Genomic DNA, 18793 nt, shown 5'->3' with positions numbered 1-18793 from the left:
TTAGTTATAGTGCAGTTGCTTCGTGGTTGCAAGGCTGTGGTGTTGGTTTAGTTGTTCTCGATAACCAGTTGGGGGTAAGGAGAAACTCAGTAGCAGATAAGAGTAGTGTATTCATAGCTGAACCATGTAGCTATTTATTTTTTCCTCCTAGGCGGATGTGTTCTCCTATGGTATAATTCTGTGTGAGATTATAGCAAGAATACAGGCAGATCCAGACTATCTCCCTCGCACAGAGGTAAGTGGTTACGTTCATAATGTTGGTGGGAGGCGGTAAATATGCCATGATAATGGCTGGCCTTTAGGTCTTCTGGCACTGCTGCCAAAGATAGGATGAATAGTTGTTACACTAAAAAGAGCCTGTAAAAAGCCTTTGTATTCTACGCTGTTGTTGTAAGAAGCTCCATCGAAGATGTTTTGACACAGACTTTGTGCAGCAGCAGTCATCAGGGGAAGTCCTTTCAGAAGCTCCAGACCTGTCCCTAGTAACCCTCAGAACATTGAGGGTGTTGCAGGACTTCAGTTTTGTAGTGTGATAGCTCACACAGGTTTCTTGCCAGGTTCAGAACTGAGCACTTCTGACATTCTGCATCCTCTAAGTAGCCCTGCCTCATGAAAGGGGCAGGAGCTAAAATAAGCTCACCCTTATTTTTACATACACTGTGCTAAGTGTCGTTGATCTGAGCTAAAATTGACTAATCAGAGGAGATGCTTCTTCTTTCTTCAGTTGCCTTTTGGCTGAGTCTCATCTGCAAGGCAGCTTTTGGCCCTCCATAGGGGTCTTCCAAATTGCCTGTCCACCTCCAGTTCTGAAAATGCTTGTCTTGAGCCACTATATGTAAGAAAGAGATCTTTTTGTTTTTCTGTCCTTCAGATCTTCTTATAGAAGTGCATTTAAGGAACTGGATAATTTGTAACACCGGCCTAGTGGTACCATGCATTGAAAAATTAACTACTTGGTGAATTTTCATCATAGTGAAACCTCTGGTTTTACAGCAGGCTGTTAATTTACACTATGAAAATCACTGTGGTGAAACTTGATAGTGTAGGATATTGCTTCCAGATCCTCACGGGCAACACTTCAAGTGCAATGAATTGCAGTTGAATCCAGGAAGAAGGATGGGCTTTGAAGTCAGCTCATTCTCTTACAGGTATCTTGTATCAAATAAATCCCAATGGGAACGCTAGTTTGGAGTGTGCATGAAGTTTTCTCAAAACCCACTGTATGTGGCTGTTCAGGGATGGTGTTCATGGTTATTCCATGTAGGGACACCCTGAAAAAGCAGATATTTTGGGCCAGACCTCACTTACAACTGTACTCTCTATGCTGTGTTCTTGTTTGTGCAGAATTTTGGATTGGATTATGATGCCTTCCAGCACATGGTGGGAGACTGTCCCCCTGACTTCCTCCAGCTGGCCTTCAACTGCTGTAATGTGAGTATCTTACCTGAAGGGGACAGGCCAAAACTGTAGTTAAATCCCTGTGGCTTTTGAAGATAGAGCTTAAAGTGTGTACAGAAGAGACTTAAGCAGTGCACATTCTGAGAACCCAGAGAGTCCCTTGCATTTTTTTGTATCCCTTTCTTTCCCCTTGCAAAAGAGTCTGACTTCTGCTTTTGCTGTTCCGTGTTCTGTCATGCCAAACAAACAGGTCTGGCACACTGAACAGCTTCTTGCAGGCTGCTCAGGCTGATCATAACCAGTTGTATGTTATTGACACTGGCTGGCCCTCAGGCTGACAAAATCCAGCTGTTATTGTGTACAGACCTACTGAGCTGTGAAGAAAGAATTCTGAGTTGTTCTCATAAACAGAGGGGACAAAATGGGGACAGGCAAATAAAGAGCAGGCACTAAACTACTCTGAAGTTTCTATATGCTGCCTTTTGAAAAGAGGGATAACCCTGTAAATCCCAAGATTGTATTAAAAAAAAAAAAACAACACAACCCAACAAAACCAACAAAACAGAAACAAAACTAACTTGAACCGAAGAACCCAAGTGACTTAATATCAGTATGGCTATAGACAGTGTGCAGTATGGAGTAAATTTCTGCTTGTTATTTGAGTAAAAGGATGATAACGCTGGATAACCTTCGTGGCTCATCAGCATGAAAATTTCAAGGAAGTCGATCCCTTTTGTGAATTATCTTATAATAGAGGTTACTGATTCCTTTGGTAAACTGCTTAATCTGAAGTAAGAGAACCTGAGCTTCCAGAAACTCAGATGAAGCTAGAAATGTCACTTGTCTCACCTGAAGCTGAGACACCTTCTAGAATACTTATTGCACAAAGCTCTGCTCAGGACACCACAACCAAACCATGCTGTAACTAGCAATAGCACCATGTCCTAGTGAGCGTTTGTAAGAAAACTCTCAGAACAGGCTTTTTATTCCTGTCTGTTACTGATTTTCAGGCTTTGTTTTCATGTCAGTGCTGCTGCTGAAAGAAGCAGTCTCATCTCTCCATTCTTTTAATAGTTGTCTTTGCCCCAGGCTCTCTCTTTGCAGTGTATTAGTACAAGTGCACATACTCGAAGGGAGAATGGCATTCAGGTGAGAATATGGGTGAGGGGGTGACTTCTGCTCTTGACACAAGGTGGCATAAATTAATCCTAGATGTGTTTGTGGAACTTAGTCTGGACAAGCTATTTTGCTCCTCTAATTTCACCTTAGTACAGTGGTGCTTACTTCACTAGGACAGTGGTATGCTTGACTCATGTTTCTGAATTGTTTTGACTATGTGAGTACTATAGGGTTTGGGCTATGTGAGCACTATAGGGTTTGGGTGGAAGTAGCGTTTGACTGTGGAAACCTCAGCTCCCAGCTGTAGTCCCCAGAAATTGTACAGCATCCAACACGTGGTGGTTAATTCAAAGCAATTTTTCAGCACAAATTCAGAGTAGAACTGTACTCGCGAAGAAAGGGGAAGTGACTGGTCTTATATTCTCATGTAAGAATTTGTTGTGTTTGGAGAAAAACGATTTTCTCCTACTGATTATCATCAAATGCTGTCTCCTGCATAATAAACGTCCATTCCCTGAACTGAAACTGGAAATGACTGTCTTGTGATCGAGCCATTAGTATGCTGATTTCACTGCGAAGCATATTGCCATTCCCTTACCACTTGCCTAGTGGATTGAAAAGGTAGCAAATAGATAAGGCTGTCTTATATCGTCCTAAGCATGCTGTACTCCAGTATTAAGTGATCTGTGTGATAATTTTTATATAGCTTTTTATTATTTAATGGCTCGACAATCACTGTAAGCTGTATAGCTCAGCTGATTAGCTGAACTAATATGCAAAGCCCTGGAGTTTTCTACAGCCAGGAAACATGTTTAGGGCAGCCTAAGAAAACCAGTAAAAACAGATGTGTGTGAGTAGTGGATTAAAAATTCTTTAGTTTGTTGTTACAAAGCGTTTTTAAAAATGAGTACATGCAAGGAAGTCTGAAACGTACAGCTCCCCCAGCAAATTATAAGCCCTCTTGCAGGAATGCTTATAAATGTAATCACGTATGATCATGCAGAAGGCTTATGAGCATGAGCTAAGCGGTGGGGAACTGCAGCTTTGAGGAAGAGCCTTCTATTCCATTTGAGCCGGAACTGAGTGATCAGGATGGAAGAGGCAAATGTTGCTCTGAGTCACTTTTTCATTGCTGCTGTTGTCCTGGATCTTCCCTAGCACAAACTAAAATAGCCAGAGACCCGTTCTTACTTTCTGCAGCATGCAACAGCCCTCTAATTTTTCCACATTGATTAAGTTTGCCAGAGTACAGAGGATATGCTTTGGTGTTTTACTGTGCCCTACCCTGTCAGTGAAATAGGGAAAGCAGAAAGATGCCAGGAAATCGCAGTTCTTGAATTCAAAGCAGGTGTGATTTTGTTTTATTATGTAGGAATTTGCAGCCCTTTACCCTGTGTTGCTAGAAGGTGTTCTAGCATTGCCAGTCGTACCAGTTCTCTTCGCAAAGATCCATCTCAGGCCCTGCAGGACAGTATCAGGGAGGTCTGTGCGGTTTGTTATTTACAAAGCACCGCTGTTTCCTTTGCACGGTGGTGATACCTGTCAAGGCTTGTCTGCTCTGAAAAAGCCTTTAGGGAGCTGGAGACAGTCAGGTCAAGCGGAATCTCTTTAATAGTATAATGAGGTTAACTTTTGACTGCATAATTAGACAGTGCTACCTACGGTAGTTAAACCTGTAACATATATACAGGGCGAGTGTTCAGAATGATTAAATGCCATCTAAATTACTACTTAAATTAAGCTGCTTGCTTTCTATTCCAGTTGTCATGTTTGGCTTTGTTTAGAGATGCATTTATATTAGGGTGAAAAAATACGTACTGATAAATACATACTGATGGCTGAGGCAGAGGAAAGAATATTTTACTTGGGCTAAAATAGTCTTTTCTGTTGTATTACTTTTGTCATGTAATTTGTCAATCTTGCTTCCTCACAAGACAGACTGGTACACTGAGTAGTATGGAAAATTAACAGATGCAAAGATAAAAGATTTGAAAGTTTAAAATCAGCAATGCCATTTGGTGAGCTTTAATTAAAGCCACAAGAGATGATGGAAGAATTACAAACTTTTAAAGAATAACATGACCAAGTTGCTCTATTTTAATTCTTATTGTTTCACACAGACTTTGAAATTACATTGTTCTATAATCTCTGGCTGATAACTGGGGTACAGAAAGACATCTTTGAACTGTGGAAAATGTTTAAAACAAATAAAATCCTCTCTCAAGTCCTGAGTCAAATAGCTCGCCACCTTTTCTTTATAAGATATGTCCTCATCATAGAATCTTTCCAGCTTGAAAATTAAATGAGCAGTATAATAGTGTTCTGTTCTAGTTCATGTCTACTTTTCCCCTGCTTTAGATTTTTTTTCCAATGGTAACACACTTCTTAAAACAGTATTGAATTGCTTCGGTTCCTTCAAGTTTTCCTTCTGTCTGTCAACATTAAGTAGGATAATATGGACAAACCCACATGAAATGATCTGATTTCTGTGCATTCACAGATGGATCCGAAGTTACGTCCTTCATTTGCTGATATTGTCAAAACACTGGAGGAGACTTTGAACCGGCTGAGAAATGAGGACTGTGAGAGAGACAGAAAGTTTTTGAATCTTGACAACAATGAAAGAAAACCCAAAGGTAAACGTCTGTATTTGCACAAAAATTGCTGCAGGCTAATAGTGAGAGAGTACAGTGTTTTGTATTTTGAATACTGAGATTTCAGATAAATGTGGTGTTATATACAGTTTGAGTTATTTTGCCTAAAGCCTGAAAATGATTTTGGAACAATGGTGCACTGTTCAGTGTCATTTGGGAAAGAACAGCTTTTCCTTAAAGTGCCTCAAAAGGTTGTGCCCACAAGCTCTTGAAGTAAAGTTTAGAGTTCTTTCGGGAATGTAAGTAGCTAAAAGTACATGAAAATTCATCAACTTTTGCTTTGCCCCTACTACTTCTTAGTGCATATACATAATTTCTTTGGTATATAATTTCGTTGGTATATATTATATGTAGCACTTAGAAGCTACTTATATTCCCTCAGGAGGAAGAGCAGAGAAGATGCATTGTATTATAAAGTACCTTAGAAGTATTGTGAACTGAGGAAAAGACGAATCCCCGATCTCCTTGGGAATGCTGGCCTTGAAAGGCTTTTTCTGAAGCTGTCTAGTGCCCCCTGGTGTGAGGAGCGAACTGCAATCAGTTCTTTGTGGGGGCATGTTCTGACTGAGATTTCTTCTCTATTAGTAGATTTCTGGTGTTGGAAACTTAGAGTACAGTAAAACATATTACACAGACAATATAGATGCATATATGAAACTGTATATTTTTTAAAATCAGTTATTTCAAACCACATGGAGCATGCACATGTCATAGTTCTCCCCTACCTGGAAAGCATCTGAGAGGCGTGGCTGAAAAAACAATGTTCTTTTTGGTTTTCCTGGCATTATCCCTTTGGAGCAAGGCTCAGATTTGCATCTTCCTGGAGAAGTGTTACGTGCAGTTCTTTGACTTGCATAGTCTTTCCTCAGTGGAGCACCTATAGACTAAACTGTGGCAGTATTTAAAGGGAAAAGCAGAAGTCCATGTGCTCATTCTGGAAATTGTAATCAAAAGGAAATATCATTTCATTACATCCACTCAGTTGTTATTACTCTACCACAGCTTTTCAGAGGCACCTTGAAAGCCAGTGGCAGCTGCATGTCCCAAACACTCAAGAAATTAATGTCTTTTCCAAAACAACTATTAATTTCCCATCAAGTTGTAGTGATAAACTTTGATTTTATTCATGTGTGCGCATACTTATTTGCATGCATACACATACATATGTAGAAGTTTTTTAACTCCTACTCATTGCAGTTAAATTCTCATGTATCCCTAATTTCTGTACTGGATAACGTACTGAGTCAAGGCTGGAATGATTTTAACTCTTGGTATCAGGAGGGCATTTATTTTGGTCTTAGACTTTTCCCATCACGGTGAAAATGTCACAATTTCTTTGGTGACTGTTTTGTATTTGCTTTCTTTTATGGTCAGTATCATCAACAGATCTTGGGCGATCTCGTCTGGAAACCACAATGATAAGTATAGAAACATGCAAATTGTTCTTCTCCAAGACCACTCTATGAACTTTCTGCTGTGTCAGCGTACAGGCAGCGAAGAGGTTTGAAGGAGTCCTAAAAAACAGGGTTTGCATAGAAGACTGAAAGGACTTTCTCATTCCTTTCAGATTTTTGTACGGTTTCCTTCCCTTTTTTTTATCCTGAAGACAGTGTTGGCATGCTAAATTAGCATCCCCCATAATGTGTGTGGCAAATTTGATTATAAAATAGAGAAGCAGTCCAGTTTCACTGTCTAGACAAGTAAGATGGCATTAACTGAATTTGAGTTTGCTCAGTTCTTCAAGGTGACATTTAATCGGTCTGAGGTATGAATGAAGAGCAGAGAACGTTTTAAATGTAGCTTTGACTGGCTTTACATTTAAAAGGTCCTGTGGACAGGGATGCCAAATCTCCAAGTTTGAAACCAGTGGTACACTGGGGAGAAGACTGGTGTCATTGTGTATGTGCAGGAACTTGTAAGTAACTAGCAAATGTGTTTGTGGAAGATGCTTTGGAACACCAGAAGTGCACCTTTTTCTTCTACAGTTATTGTGAAGGCTCTGTGAGGGAGCAGACATGCGGGCATATTGCTCCTTTAAGCTAAAGGTGTTTCTCTTCTTCCACTCAGGGTCAATTGAAAAAGGACCAGGAGTAAAACGTTTGAGTTCTCTGGACGATAAGATCCCACCCAAGTCACCCCGTCCGCGTCGGAATATCTGGTTATCACGCAGTCAGTCGGATATCTTCTCCCGCAAGCCCTCCAGGAAGATAAACGTACAGGACCCCTACTATACGCCAAGCAAAGGTTTAGGCCGGAAAGTTAATCCCTTCAGTGCACGGGAGGACCTCAAGGGTGGAAAGATAAAATTCTTTGACATGCCAAGCAAGTCTGTGATCTCTCTTGTGTTTGACTTGCATTCTCCAGAGGCAGGAGGTGGCCTGAAAGCCAGTCAGTCCCAGGTCCGGCAGGCATATAGCACAGACTGGCAGGAATTTTCCCTCCCTCCCGGGAGGAAATGCAGATCACTTCCAGTCTCCCCTGAACTGCCACACAAAGAGTATGGCCTGTTTGGTGGACTGTCTTCAACCGTCAGCAGATGTGACCCAACCCAGCTAAGTGCAGAGGTTCGGCAAAAACTGCTGAGTAGCAGTAAATACGGTGTGTCAGAGATTCCTCCCTTTCAAGCCAAGCCTCACAGGTCAGAATTTCTTCCTGTACCAGGACAAGAGGAAGATATGGACTGTTCAGATGGGCCAGTGTCTCAGGAGGAAAATGGGTTTTACCCTGTTGAGAACACGTGTGAAGATCCAGCATGTAACCAACCGTTAGCGCTGGCCCAGCCTGAGCCACTATCTTACAAAAGGCTCCCAGCTGAGAATTCAGTGAACTCTGAGGGACATTCCTCACAGGTCTTTGCCGGTTGTCTCCCTTCTGAAGAGATGGAGGTGGAAGATGACCTACTGAAAAATACACTGCTGGAGTCTACAAAGTCTCTGTTCAGTGTTAGTCCTTCCACGGCGCCGAGGAGAGAGGCACGGCCGTTCAGGGAGCACGATGGGGACAGCACTGCCCCATTGTCTCAGACCTCCAACAATTCAGCAAGTGGCAGCACGCAGTCGACCTGTGGCATATGAAGAGAGGGCTCAAACGGAACACATCCTGGAGTTGTTCCCAGTCACTTAAACTCTGTTTCTCTGTGGTGCTGGGTTTCATACTCAAGAGACCCAGCAGATGGTAAGAATGGGCTGTCAAACAGCTGCGGACAGCATCTGGAGAGACTGATTATTTTAACTTTATTTCAAGCTATGCTTCCTTCCTGATTTACTTTAGGAGGGGGAACTACTCCAGCCAGAATGTCCATGCGGGCCCCAAAGTCCCTTCCAAGCGGTAGTAGTGAGAAGCAGGCACCACGTAAAGAGTTTGACCTGGATTCCAGCATGGAGCATTTCAAGGCCTTAAGTTCCACATTGGGTAGAAAGAGCAAACTGTAGGTTTTCCCTTTTCCTCTGTCTGACCAGCTGCTCTAAGCTACTGCAGGTTTTGCATTAGCATTCTGCAAGCAGTACACGCGAATCAGAGCCTCTGTTCTGGAAATGGGCACAGAGATCTTTTAGAACTGTGCTGAGCAGAGCTGTGCTGCAGCATTAAACAAGCTCTTCTTTCAGAAACAAAAGCCCTCACGCTGGTTGCCGTCTGCAGGCTGAGTCACATGATAAGTACTTTCCAATTAACAAGAACAACCTGTTCCCTGGTGTTTCTTGTTTCCCTTGGGATTTATTAATGATGCATTAGTGCAGGGAAGCAGGACACTGAGCACCGCTTTCTCGCACAGCTCTTCGTGTGTCTTGACCCAGATGTGGAGGAAGATTTGCCCAGGGCACAAGAGAGGGGAGCCATATTCCAGGTGCTGACATTTCTGGGCTTCTTGAGAAACTGCCAGTGAAAGTGCCAGTTGTACTGAGCTCTGGGGCTCTTATCTCTGAAGAGCTGAATGGACACCATGATCTCTTTCTGCAGAATAGATAAATACAGCATCTAGATTAACAGCTGACTATCATCACTAAGATAGAAGGGACACATTCACTTCCCTTTCTGATAGGACATCCTATTTCATTGGTGCCAGCGCAGTAATTAGGGTTTCTTATTTAAAACCAGACTGCTTGGTGGAGGACAGGAATCCCCTGCTCAAGGGAAGCTGCCAGCAGTGTTGCAGCCACGAGTGCTTTTGCAGAAGACTTACAGAAGGGCTTTGAGTTGTCAAATTAAAAAAAAAAAATAGCTTGTCCCCAATTATTTTTCTTCTACAGAAAGAATCTGTTATCTTCATTCATTTCTCCTGTCACTAAACAGGATTGTCTACTTATTTCTTTTTCTTCTTCCATCCACCAGCAGGTAGCTGTAGGAGCAGCAGCAGCATGCGCTTCAAAGCTGCTTGCTGGAACCAGTTTCAGAGATCCCCACTCTGGGATGAGATGCATGGGAAAGCTTGTTCTGTGTTGATGTGTTCCACATCCTGCCCTTCTGCTATCATTGCCTACAACGATGTGGGGTTTTTGTTGTTTTTTTTTAACCTATATTATCATTCCTAACTGAGGTTTCATTGCCTGATCACTGAGCAGGTGATACAGTAGGCTCTGAGGGGTTGGAAGTCCAGTTTCATCCAGGTAGTCTGTTACACTCTTTCTGCTTTCATGTAAGGATGGAAAATGTAAGCTGGTACTCCCTGATGGAAGCAAGACTTTTCCTACTCTTCCCATTTCAGGGAACGGATGAAGAAGAAAGCCTAAGCTCTTTCTTGGCTGAGATACTGAGCTTTTTGGAGGTGTAGGTAACTATTCTGTGAGTTATGACTTTCTCTTGTGAAGTCTCTCAGTTTAAGTGGCAGTTATCCCTTTGTAACGGCTGCAAAGAATTAAATGAGAAAGTGTCCTTTAGTTACTTAGCACAGTCTCTGCTGCATTAGGCAGCTGTCAGCAGTTTGAAAAATGCCCATCCTTACCAAGATCACCTCCTGTGGCTCACACCTCTCTGCCTCTTGAAGGTGCTGATGTGTAGGGTAGCTTGTCTTGTGTATCCCGTCTGCAGAGTGCAGAGCAGCTTGAAGGGCTGGCACTGTGTGCGTGTAATTTCCTTTGAGGACAGGGAACTGGCCAGCACAACTCAACTGACAGCTGGCTGCCTGCCTTGTGCCTGCTTTTTTTTCCTCTTTTTCTTTTATACAACTGTAATCTTTCAGGAGGGAAACCACCAGCACCAGCTTCTGTTGTCACAAAATGCATGTAGGTGTGTGACTTCAGACAAACAAGCAATAATAAGGAATGGTTTACTTCTGGATCCCCAGGCTACAAGGAAGCTGTCCCGCAGCCTGTAACCGTGCGCAGCCTCGGCAGAGCACAGGTGCGTGCCTCTGGCTTGCATTACCCTGGTCATCAGAGCTGACACCTCGCTGGGAAGCCTGTTGCCCTCTGACAGAGTGCAAAACCTCTAAAACAGCTGTCACAGTGACCTCACCTGTCTCTTATAGCACTGTCTCTTAAAGCGTTTCCCCTGCCCTGAATGGCTCTTTTACAAAGCAACACAGCTAAATTTCTATTTCCCTAAGCATCTACTCTGAGTGCAGCCAGCTGACACAGGGCACATCTATCAACTTTTCTAGCTCTTTGTACCGAGGGGGAGATGTCAGAAAGAGAAATACCAAGGGATACCAAAGGCTCAGGCCTTTCCTGCATTCTTGGTCTGCATGGGAAAAGAGGCACGTGCATGAAACTGGAGTAAAAGGCCGTCTTAAAATAGCTAAATGCCTGCTCTAACACGGCGTTTCCAAGGGTCTGGATGCAGTTGGCACTCTCAAAGTCTCATCCCTTTGGTTGTGCAAAGCTGAATCCAGGTTGCACCTAGCGAGTACTCCTAGGTTTTCTGCCCATCTGAAGGTGCTTTTCTACTGGGGGCCATTTTCTGACAGCTACTGATGAACGTAAATACCAACGTGTGGTCAGCAAACTCCGTGTTTTATAGTGATGTGACAAAGTTTTATCGTGATTGGATTTTATCATGGTTTTTGACTTTCTTAGAGGAGCCATTCTTGCTCTTTTAAAAGACTTTCTACACGTTGCTAGGTTCCCTGAAGAGATCAAAAATGTTTTTAATTCACTTTAAATCTTTCTACGTTGAATTCATTTACATGTCTGTTATAAGCTATTTTTGGTGTGGTTGCAGGTTGATAAAATGCAACTAAGAGGATGCATGTGAATCGCTGCCCCTCAGAAGCAGTGCAGACAAGGGGCTTTAGTAGACTTCTACTTGCTGGAAAGGCATCAATGTGTTGTGTAACAGAACATTGGTATTTTTTGCCAGTACGACTAAAGACACTTGAATAATTCCTGTTTGCACTTAATGCTATTGTTTATATTGCATGTCACTACATTTCTATGCAAAACAAGTAACCTTTTTTTTGGGAGGAGGGGCAGCCAGATATTTGATTAAGTATAAAGATCTTTGCAAGATGATCTATTTTCGTATTTATGAAGGAGTTTTACGTCTTAATATTTTGCAGACTGTAAATAGCTGAACTTGTAATTAAAGGCTTAGGAAGAAGTTTGTAGCTTGTGTATAATAGTAAGTTAACACTGCCAGAAAAAAAATCTTTGCAAAACAACTTTTCTAATATTGTGGATATTTATGAATATGTAAAGAAAGCACGTCTTGTTTTTATGTTGATTGACCTTCTGACTTTTTTTTTGAACTATAGAAATGGTGTATGTTTTATTGGAACTGCAATAAGAAGTAACCAAAGATGAATCCAGTTAAATATTTTCATAATTTTTTCTTGGTCAGGTTTTGTAAACTTTCCCATCTTGCTTTCAAAATAAAAATAAAATCAAGGGTGGAGTCTTGTGATTAAGAGGACACTTCTGGGTTAAACAAACAAACAAAAAGTTGATTCAAATGCTTACTTAAGCTATGGATGATATTAATGGTTGTCTTGAGATGGTATCATTACTTGGTGCTGAGTTATAAACAAGGACAACTGTCATCCTTGTTGTGTTATTTCTCTCCCGCATCTTCCTGAAGCGTTAACACTACTCAATCCATGAGACTCAAAGCCTTTTTTCTACTCTGCCTTAGAGTGCTCAGAAGAGTAGGCAGCAACTCGTGACCTACAAGACAAGATGCTTTTGGTAGCTCTCAGCCTGCAGGGAGATGGCCATTGTGACTGCAGTGTCCTAGCCCTACAGCCTAGCTTCAGTAAGCAGGGGAAGTACGCACCAGGGTTTAAGAGGACCACATCTGGCTTTAAGTCCCACTGTATCTTCCCCTCTTTAGGAAGTGTAAAAGATCTGCCATTGTTTAGAATCAGCTAGCCCAGCACAGCTTTCTACTTTTTTTTTTCCTGTAGAAGCAAAGGTTTCATTTATGTTGTAACCAAAATTAAAGTACAAATATTAGGTGGAACAGCTCTCTCACTTTTTAAACAACAACAGAAATAAACACTTTTTTCCTTCTCAACTTCATTAGAAAGACAGGGAATAATTATGAGTGTCATAATGAATTGCCCTACCAGCAGTGACTGAAGGCAGTGTATCGCTTGCCTAAAGATTCATGAAAATACGTGCTTTGCCTGAGGAACTAGCCTGCTTTCTTCTGGTGTGTGACAGAAGCATCACATCTTCCTCCCCTGACTGTTTAATAGCATTTTCTATCAAACTAATTGCATGTGACAACTGGGCCCTCCCACACCTTTTTGTAAGGTAGATTTTGACCTTTAGCACCTGATCCTTTTGGAAAGGTCTGTCTTCCTCTAAACTAGGTTAGTTGGCAGTGAGTAGTAAGGACAAAGGCAAGATCTGGGAGGATGTTTAAGTGGGGTGCTCTGGCCTCTCTCTCCTCTTATGTTAAATGGATTGCCCTTCTTCTGCAAGTGAAACCTGTGCTGAAGTAGTTATCATAAGGTCTTAGCAGAAAGATGACCCTAGGCTTTTTTTTTCCTTTTTAAACCCAATTTAAGTGCAGATCACTACTGCCACTTGCAGCCCTGGGTGCAGCTGAAGTGCGCTTCTCCTCCCTCCAACCTTACCTGTGCCTTTACCACCCATTGTGCTGCTAAGGTGTACCAGGGAGAACTCCAACTGAGAGCAATTTAATTAGTCAAGAAGTTAAAACAAAACCCCAGATAAGAAGTTTGCTCCCTTTCTGGTCAACTTTTGATAGAATAAAGAACTTCAACACTTGGGGGGAAAAAAGCCCAGTTCAGCCAGGAGTCCCCTAGCTTTATGTGCTGTCCCAGGCTAACTTCATCTTCCGGCTGTGAGCTTTGGAAGATTTAGAAAAGGAGCTCTTCACTATTTGAAGTGGCACTGATTTCCCGCTCAGGTACAGTTTATTATGACAGTCCGGACACCAGGGCTCTGTGCTACCATCTGTGCTTTTTCTTTTCTTGAGCATCCAGACGTAAGCCATGATGTAGCCAGTCATGAAGGCATCAAAACCAGCTCGGTGGATGCCCCCCTGCGAAGGGAGCTCCTGGGACTCCTTTTGCTTTCCTGCAGCACACGCTGCTTCAGTCTTGGGGCTGTCTGGGGGACTGGCTGAGGCTGCTCCTGAAGGGATCTCTGACTTCCCTTCCACTTGGTCACTGTCAGAGGTGTTTCCCTTGGCAGAAGGGCTCATGTCAGCACATTCTTCAGTGCTCCCCAGATCCTCTTCCCATCTAGCATGTGTGCTGGTGTCTGAGCTGGCCTCTGGTGCCATGGCAGTGGCGTTTTCCTCCTCCAGTGGCCAGTCATCATCGTTGGGTGTCATCTCCGCGGCCTCTGTAGCAGCTTCATAGCAGCTCTGCTTTCGCGGCGGTCCCTCCTCCCCGTTCTGAACTATCTCCATTTCTTTCCCTAAGCTTTCCTGTTCAAGCACCTTTGCAGGTTCTTCCACGTTCTTCCGCCGCTTCCATTTGTGTTTGCGTTTCTTCCGCTTCTCCGAAAGCTTGTCGTCCTCGTCAATTATGAGGTCGATGTTATGCGACTGGGGACACTTCACCCCATTTGGACACCAGCCGTAGGCCTAAGGAGAAAGAGAGAAGTCTGCAGCCACTGGCCTCCTGGTTACAGCAGCCTATCACCGTAACACGGAGCAGAGGTCATTTTCCACTCTACTCGAGGGCTCGTGAGGCTGTGCCTGGAGCACCGTGTCCGGAGCACCGTGTCCAGTTACAGCCCCACGGCGCAGGAAAGGAATTGACAGACTGCACTGAGCGCAGCGGGGAGCTGTCACGATGGAGCACACGATGTACGAGAGGCCAAGGAAGGCCTTGGGTTTGCTCACCTGGAAAAGATGAGGCTAAAGGGACAGGACGTACCTGATTGCTGGCAGCAGCTACCTAAAGCAGAGGTTATGGACAAGATGGGGCTGAGGAAGTGGTAATGGGAAATTCTGACGATCAAGCAGTGGAACAGGGGCCTGGAGGGTTTTGTAACCTGTCCCTAAACATGCTGAAAATTCACCAAACTCTGTTGCAACTCTGAGAGGCCGCGAGCAACTCTGAGTTGGTGATTCAGTAAGAAAATTCCAGAGGTTTTCCCAACTGATGCTGTTCTGTGACAGTAATGTCAGCTGGAAGAGCTCCTTTTTCCCCTGAAGCATCTGAAACCAGCTGTGATGGGCTTTTTGCTAACTGCTGTCACAGCGCTTGGACCTGAGGTGCTGTGGGTCACACCGTGCTACAGTCCCAGAGGCTGCGGACAGGTAATACTTTCTGTATCTAATTGGGATATGGGAGAGGGAAGAGGAGGCATTTCTTGCTCAGAAGACGAACCAAACTCGCTTAGAACTTACAGCCCTTCCAAGACAGCAGGGGGTACTGTAACACACCATCCGTTTATTTAGGGCTGTATTATCTCTTTGAATCTTGGCCTCTAATGTAACCTGTGAAATTCACTGCCTCACAACAGAGCGTGCTGTTGCCTTTTCAGTTCCAAAGCCACACAAAGCCTGAAAATCTTCCCTGTATCGTGAAGCAAGCAAGTAGAAGCTCCCAGGTGCCCTCCTACCACCTGCTCTGGCCACGTGTGGCTTTTTCCACAGAGCCAGGTAGGAAGCAGGGATTCATGTTACCTACCGAAAATTTCTCACAGACAGGCACGTTATTTGCCCCTCCCACACTGTGGCTTGCTTCTTCCAGAGAGCAGTGCCGATAGTCAATGTAGTGGGACATGTTCTCAGGGTAGTTGCAGAACTCAACGGTGAGGTGCTGGCTGCTGGAGTCCCTCAGCTTGCAGTTCTCCCGCTTGCTGGAACACACAAGAGCACGCAGGTAACTCAAAGATACCCCAGGGCAGAGCTGGTGCAAACACGTTGCTCTGCACCAACTTTCAGCTCCTCTCGTTTCTTGCTCTTGAGCTCTAGCTCTGGTCTGACAGCCTGCTGCAAAGAAAGTCAGCCCAGGGAACAGAAATTTAGTAAGTCGTCCCATCTGTGCTGATTTAAATGCTGTTTCCCTTCATACCTAAATGCAGGCAGGGACAACAGTGTCCTTGGTGAAGCTATGGGAGAGGGGGACACCCCTCCTGGTTTTAAATATTAAGGGCAGTAAGATGTGTTAGTCCTGGTGATGTTAATGGACAAAGAGGAAATGCCCGAGGAGTTGCAGTGTACCTAGCAACCACCACCCAGACACATCAAACCTGGGCAACGTAGACAACAGAGAAATGCTTTCCATCTCATGAAAAAACAACTGTTTTGTCCTAACAGCTGGCTAAAAGGCCCAAAAGCTTTGGAGGTAACTAGATCTGCAGGTTAAAGCGTTTTTAAGAGACCCATTTTAAAAGTGTTTTCATCCTGTCAGGAAAAAAAAAAAGAAAAGTATTTTTATGTTTGAGAAGAACCATCTTGAATATTTTTGGACCTGTCAAAATGGCATTTCCTGATACAAAACAGCCACTAAAATACCATTTCTGCTCTGCACACGGTGTGACTTTGGTGTAGCAGATTCAAGGGGTTGTACCACTGCCAGGGCCTTGTTAAACTGTGCGCCGAGTGCAGAACCGGGGCCCAGACTGACACACAGAACAGACGCTGCTGCTTCTAACTTGTTCACCTGGAAGATATCCTCGGAGCTGAGGGCAGGAAGCAAGACAAGAGCCTTGGAACAAGAGCAAACCTTTGCTTGGAAGCAAGTGATGGGAGTTGGAGCCTGCTGCAAGTGAGAGTCTCACACGAAGGACTTGTGGCAGAGCTAGTCAGCGTCAGGAGATAGGGAGGACCCCCCCTTACTACGTAACCTGAGTTACAGAAGGCTCTGCAGGCACAGCCCTGCTCCCTCGCTGAGTTAATAGGGAATCTGCTCTGTTCTGCCTGTGTCCCTGCTGGCATCCCTGTGGCAATGCTGGACCAGGGCCACGCGGTGAATCAACTTGTTTTCAGTCAAATAAGGTTAAATGAGGTCACTGTGGTTTAAACTACTGCCAGCAGAACACTGAAATCCTCTTTCCACTGCTGCCCACTGAACAGCGAATTACCAGCTGCACCCGTACGCACTCAGCACCCATCCTAGAAATGGGAAGCACAGAAGGGCAGTCTTCAGTCAGTGAGAAAACACAAATACTTAAATCCTTTGCCTGGAAAAAGTAAACCGAGCGCTGACCCCCTCTTTCACCCCAAAGCTTTAAGTACTGGTGTGCCACTCACCACTTCTTGAAAGCATACTCCAAGTAGGATGCCACAAAGCGGGTCTCAAACTCCGAAGCATATTTGGTGTCGTATATTCCTGCTGGAAACATTTCCGAGAGGTCAGCAGTAAAAGTGCCGAGGTTGTCTGGGAGGTGAGCGTAGAAACACTGGTACAGGAAGACCAGGTCAATCAGGCCGTTATGGAGAACGAGAGGCTTTTTTGCTCGTATGAGTTCCAGGAAAAAAGTCCGAACGCTCTGGCTCTGGTTCTCATTGCCCTGAAAGAAGAGGGATTAGTCAACAAGCCTTAGCACACTGACGTGCTTTCACACCAGAAATCCTCAGGGCCTGTCATAGCAGTGTAGTGCCTACAGCTGTGACCTGCTCTGACTAAAGAAACGCCCAAATAATTGAAAGAGCAGCTGCAACAAGTGAGACTGGATATAAAACAGGAGAGAGGTAAGAAGGATACGCTGCATTCAAGTTCCTTTTTTGGGCCTATCTTCACATAACAGACATGGGAATGAGGCTCCTGGGGAACCAGAACCTCCCCAGAAGCCTGGAGGAGAGCATGCTGAGGCATACGAAGGCGAGTCAGCTGCGGAGCAGGGACTCACAGGAAGGATGAGGACGAGGGCGTGCGCCCTGGCCGCGGTTCCGTACCTTGTCGTTGCCCTTGTGGTAGGGGATGCCCTGCGAGTACTGCTTGTTGAAGTCGAAGCCGTGCTGCACCAGGAACTGCACCGACTGCGGCTCCACGACGTACTCCTCCGTGCAGAGCAGCGTCAGGTTGTACACCTGGCACAGGTACGTGTGCTCGGGCTGCGGAGGGAGCAGAGGCTCAGAGCCCCCCGCACGCACCCATGGGAGCCGGGGGCGGCTCGGAGGGGCCGCGCACAGCACCGGGCCCCGGCCCCGCTCCCGGTGCCCAGCGGCCGCCCCCGTTACCTTGCCGGGGAGCTGCCTGAAGCAGGCGACGCCCAGGGAGAGCACGGAGCGCGTCCGGGCGGCGCTGCACACGGCTCGGTACCGCTCCTCGATGCACCTGCGGGCGGCGGGAGGCTACTGCCGGGGCCCGGCGCCCCGAAACCCCGCCGGGGGGGGGCCGGGCCGGGGGGCGCCCCGGGGGGAGGGAACCGGGCCCGGGCCCACCCCCGATACCCCCCTGTATCTCCCCGGAGCCCCCCCGGAACCTTCCCGGTACCCCCCGAAGATCCCCCGGAGCCCCCCCGTACCCTCCGGAGCCCTTTTACCCTCCCGGTACTCTCCCGAATCCCCCCGGTGCTTTCCCGGTGCCCCCCGAACCCCCCCGGTGCCCTCCCAGAACCCTCCAGAGCCTCCCCGGTGCCCTCCGGTACCCTCCCCTGAAGCCCCCCCGGAGCTCCCCCGGTACCCCCCGAGCCCGCCCGGGACCCCCCCGGTGCCCCTCAGAGCCCCTCAGTACCCTCCCGGTGCCCCTCGGTAACCCCCGGAGCCCCCCCGGTGCCCCCCCGGCCCCACTCACGGGCTCAGCAGCGCCTTCCTGGCGCCCAGGCCGCTCAGCTCCTGCGGGGACACAGCCGTCAGCGGGCCCGGCCGCCCACCGGAGCCCTCCCGCCGCCTCCCCCCCCTCCCCTCACCGTGTCCACGGCGACGAAGGTGGCGGAGCGCAGCGCCAGCACCATGCAGGGCCACAGCTCCGCGAAGTTGTCGCTCTGCACGTCCACCACCGGCACCCGCCGCGACATGGCCGCCGCCATCACGGCCGCCCTGGGGCCTGGCCCGTTGAGGCTGTCCAGGTGCCGCCCGCTCCCGCCGCTCGCCTCGCTCGGCGCCGCGCCCCGTGCTGGGACCCCTTTAATATACCCCCTTTCCTTCTAACGCCTTCTTTTTTTTTTCTCCGCTTTCCAAAGCCGAATTTTGCCTTAAATTTAGTTTTTGAACTGACAGGCGTTTAGCTCGGGCAGCCCCGCAGGGCCTTGTGGTGCGGCCTCTAGGACCCGTGGGAGAAGGGGCGGGGATAACCTCCCCCTCCTCCCGCTCCG

At 46.2% G+C, this 18793-nt stretch overlaps 2 protein-coding genes across 3 annotated transcripts in view; one reads left to right on the top strand and one right to left on the bottom strand.

Annotated features, from left to right (window-relative positions):
- Window positions 1–12005, top strand: part of TESK2 (testis associated actin remodelling kinase 2) — a 77276-nt gene extending 65271 nt beyond the window's left edge. For both annotated transcript variants that reach the window (XM_083846925.1, XM_083846926.1), the window contains exons 8-11: window positions 152–235; window positions 1345–1431; window positions 5018–5153; window positions 7239–12005. In XM_083846925.1, coding sequence (XP_083703051.1) covers window positions 152–235; window positions 1345–1431; window positions 5018–5153; window positions 7239–8245 — 1314 coding nt within the window. In that variant the 3' untranslated portion in view covers window positions 8246–12005. The remainder of the gene's footprint in view (window positions 1–151; window positions 236–1344; window positions 1432–5017; window positions 5154–7238) is intronic.
- Window positions 11915–18648, bottom strand: TOE1 (target of EGR1, exonuclease). Its single transcript, XM_083846945.1, has 7 exons — window positions 18389–18648; window positions 18274–18314; window positions 17718–17814; window positions 17433–17591; window positions 16788–17047; window positions 15220–15391; window positions 11915–14165 (listed from the first exon to the last, which is right to left on the bottom strand). The coding sequence occupies exons 1-7, from the start codon at window positions 18506–18508 to the stop codon at window positions 13380–13382; spliced, it is 1635 nt and encodes a 544-aa protein (XP_083703071.1). The 5' UTR covers window positions 18509–18648; the 3' UTR covers window positions 11915–13379.
- Window positions 18649–18793: the final 145 nt, after the last annotated feature.

The sequence above is a fragment of the Anser anser genome, assembly GCF_964211835.1.
Source record: "Anser anser genome assembly, chromosome: 8".
Lineage (NCBI taxonomy): Eukaryota > Metazoa > Chordata > Aves > Anseriformes > Anatidae > Anser > Anser anser.
Note: the sequence above shows the minus strand (reverse complement) of the source record. Positions and strands in the feature narration are given on the sequence as shown.

What these genes read in the sequence shown, in the direction of transcription:
- TOE1 (XM_083846945.1), bottom strand. Translation starts at nt 18,508, where the DNA reads ATGGCGGCGGCCATGTCGCGGCGGGTGCCGGTGGTGGACGTGCAGAGC. An exon ending in CCTTCGTCGCCGTGGACACG is followed by an intron (nt 18,315 to 18,388) that starts GTGAGGGGAGGG and finishes GTGTCCCCGCAG; the next exon opens with GAGCTGAGCGGCCTGGGCGC. An exon ending in ACCACAAGGGCAACGACAAG is followed by an intron (nt 17,048 to 17,432) that starts GTACGGAACCGC and finishes CTCTTCTTTCAG; the next exon opens with GGCAATGAGAACCAGAGCCA.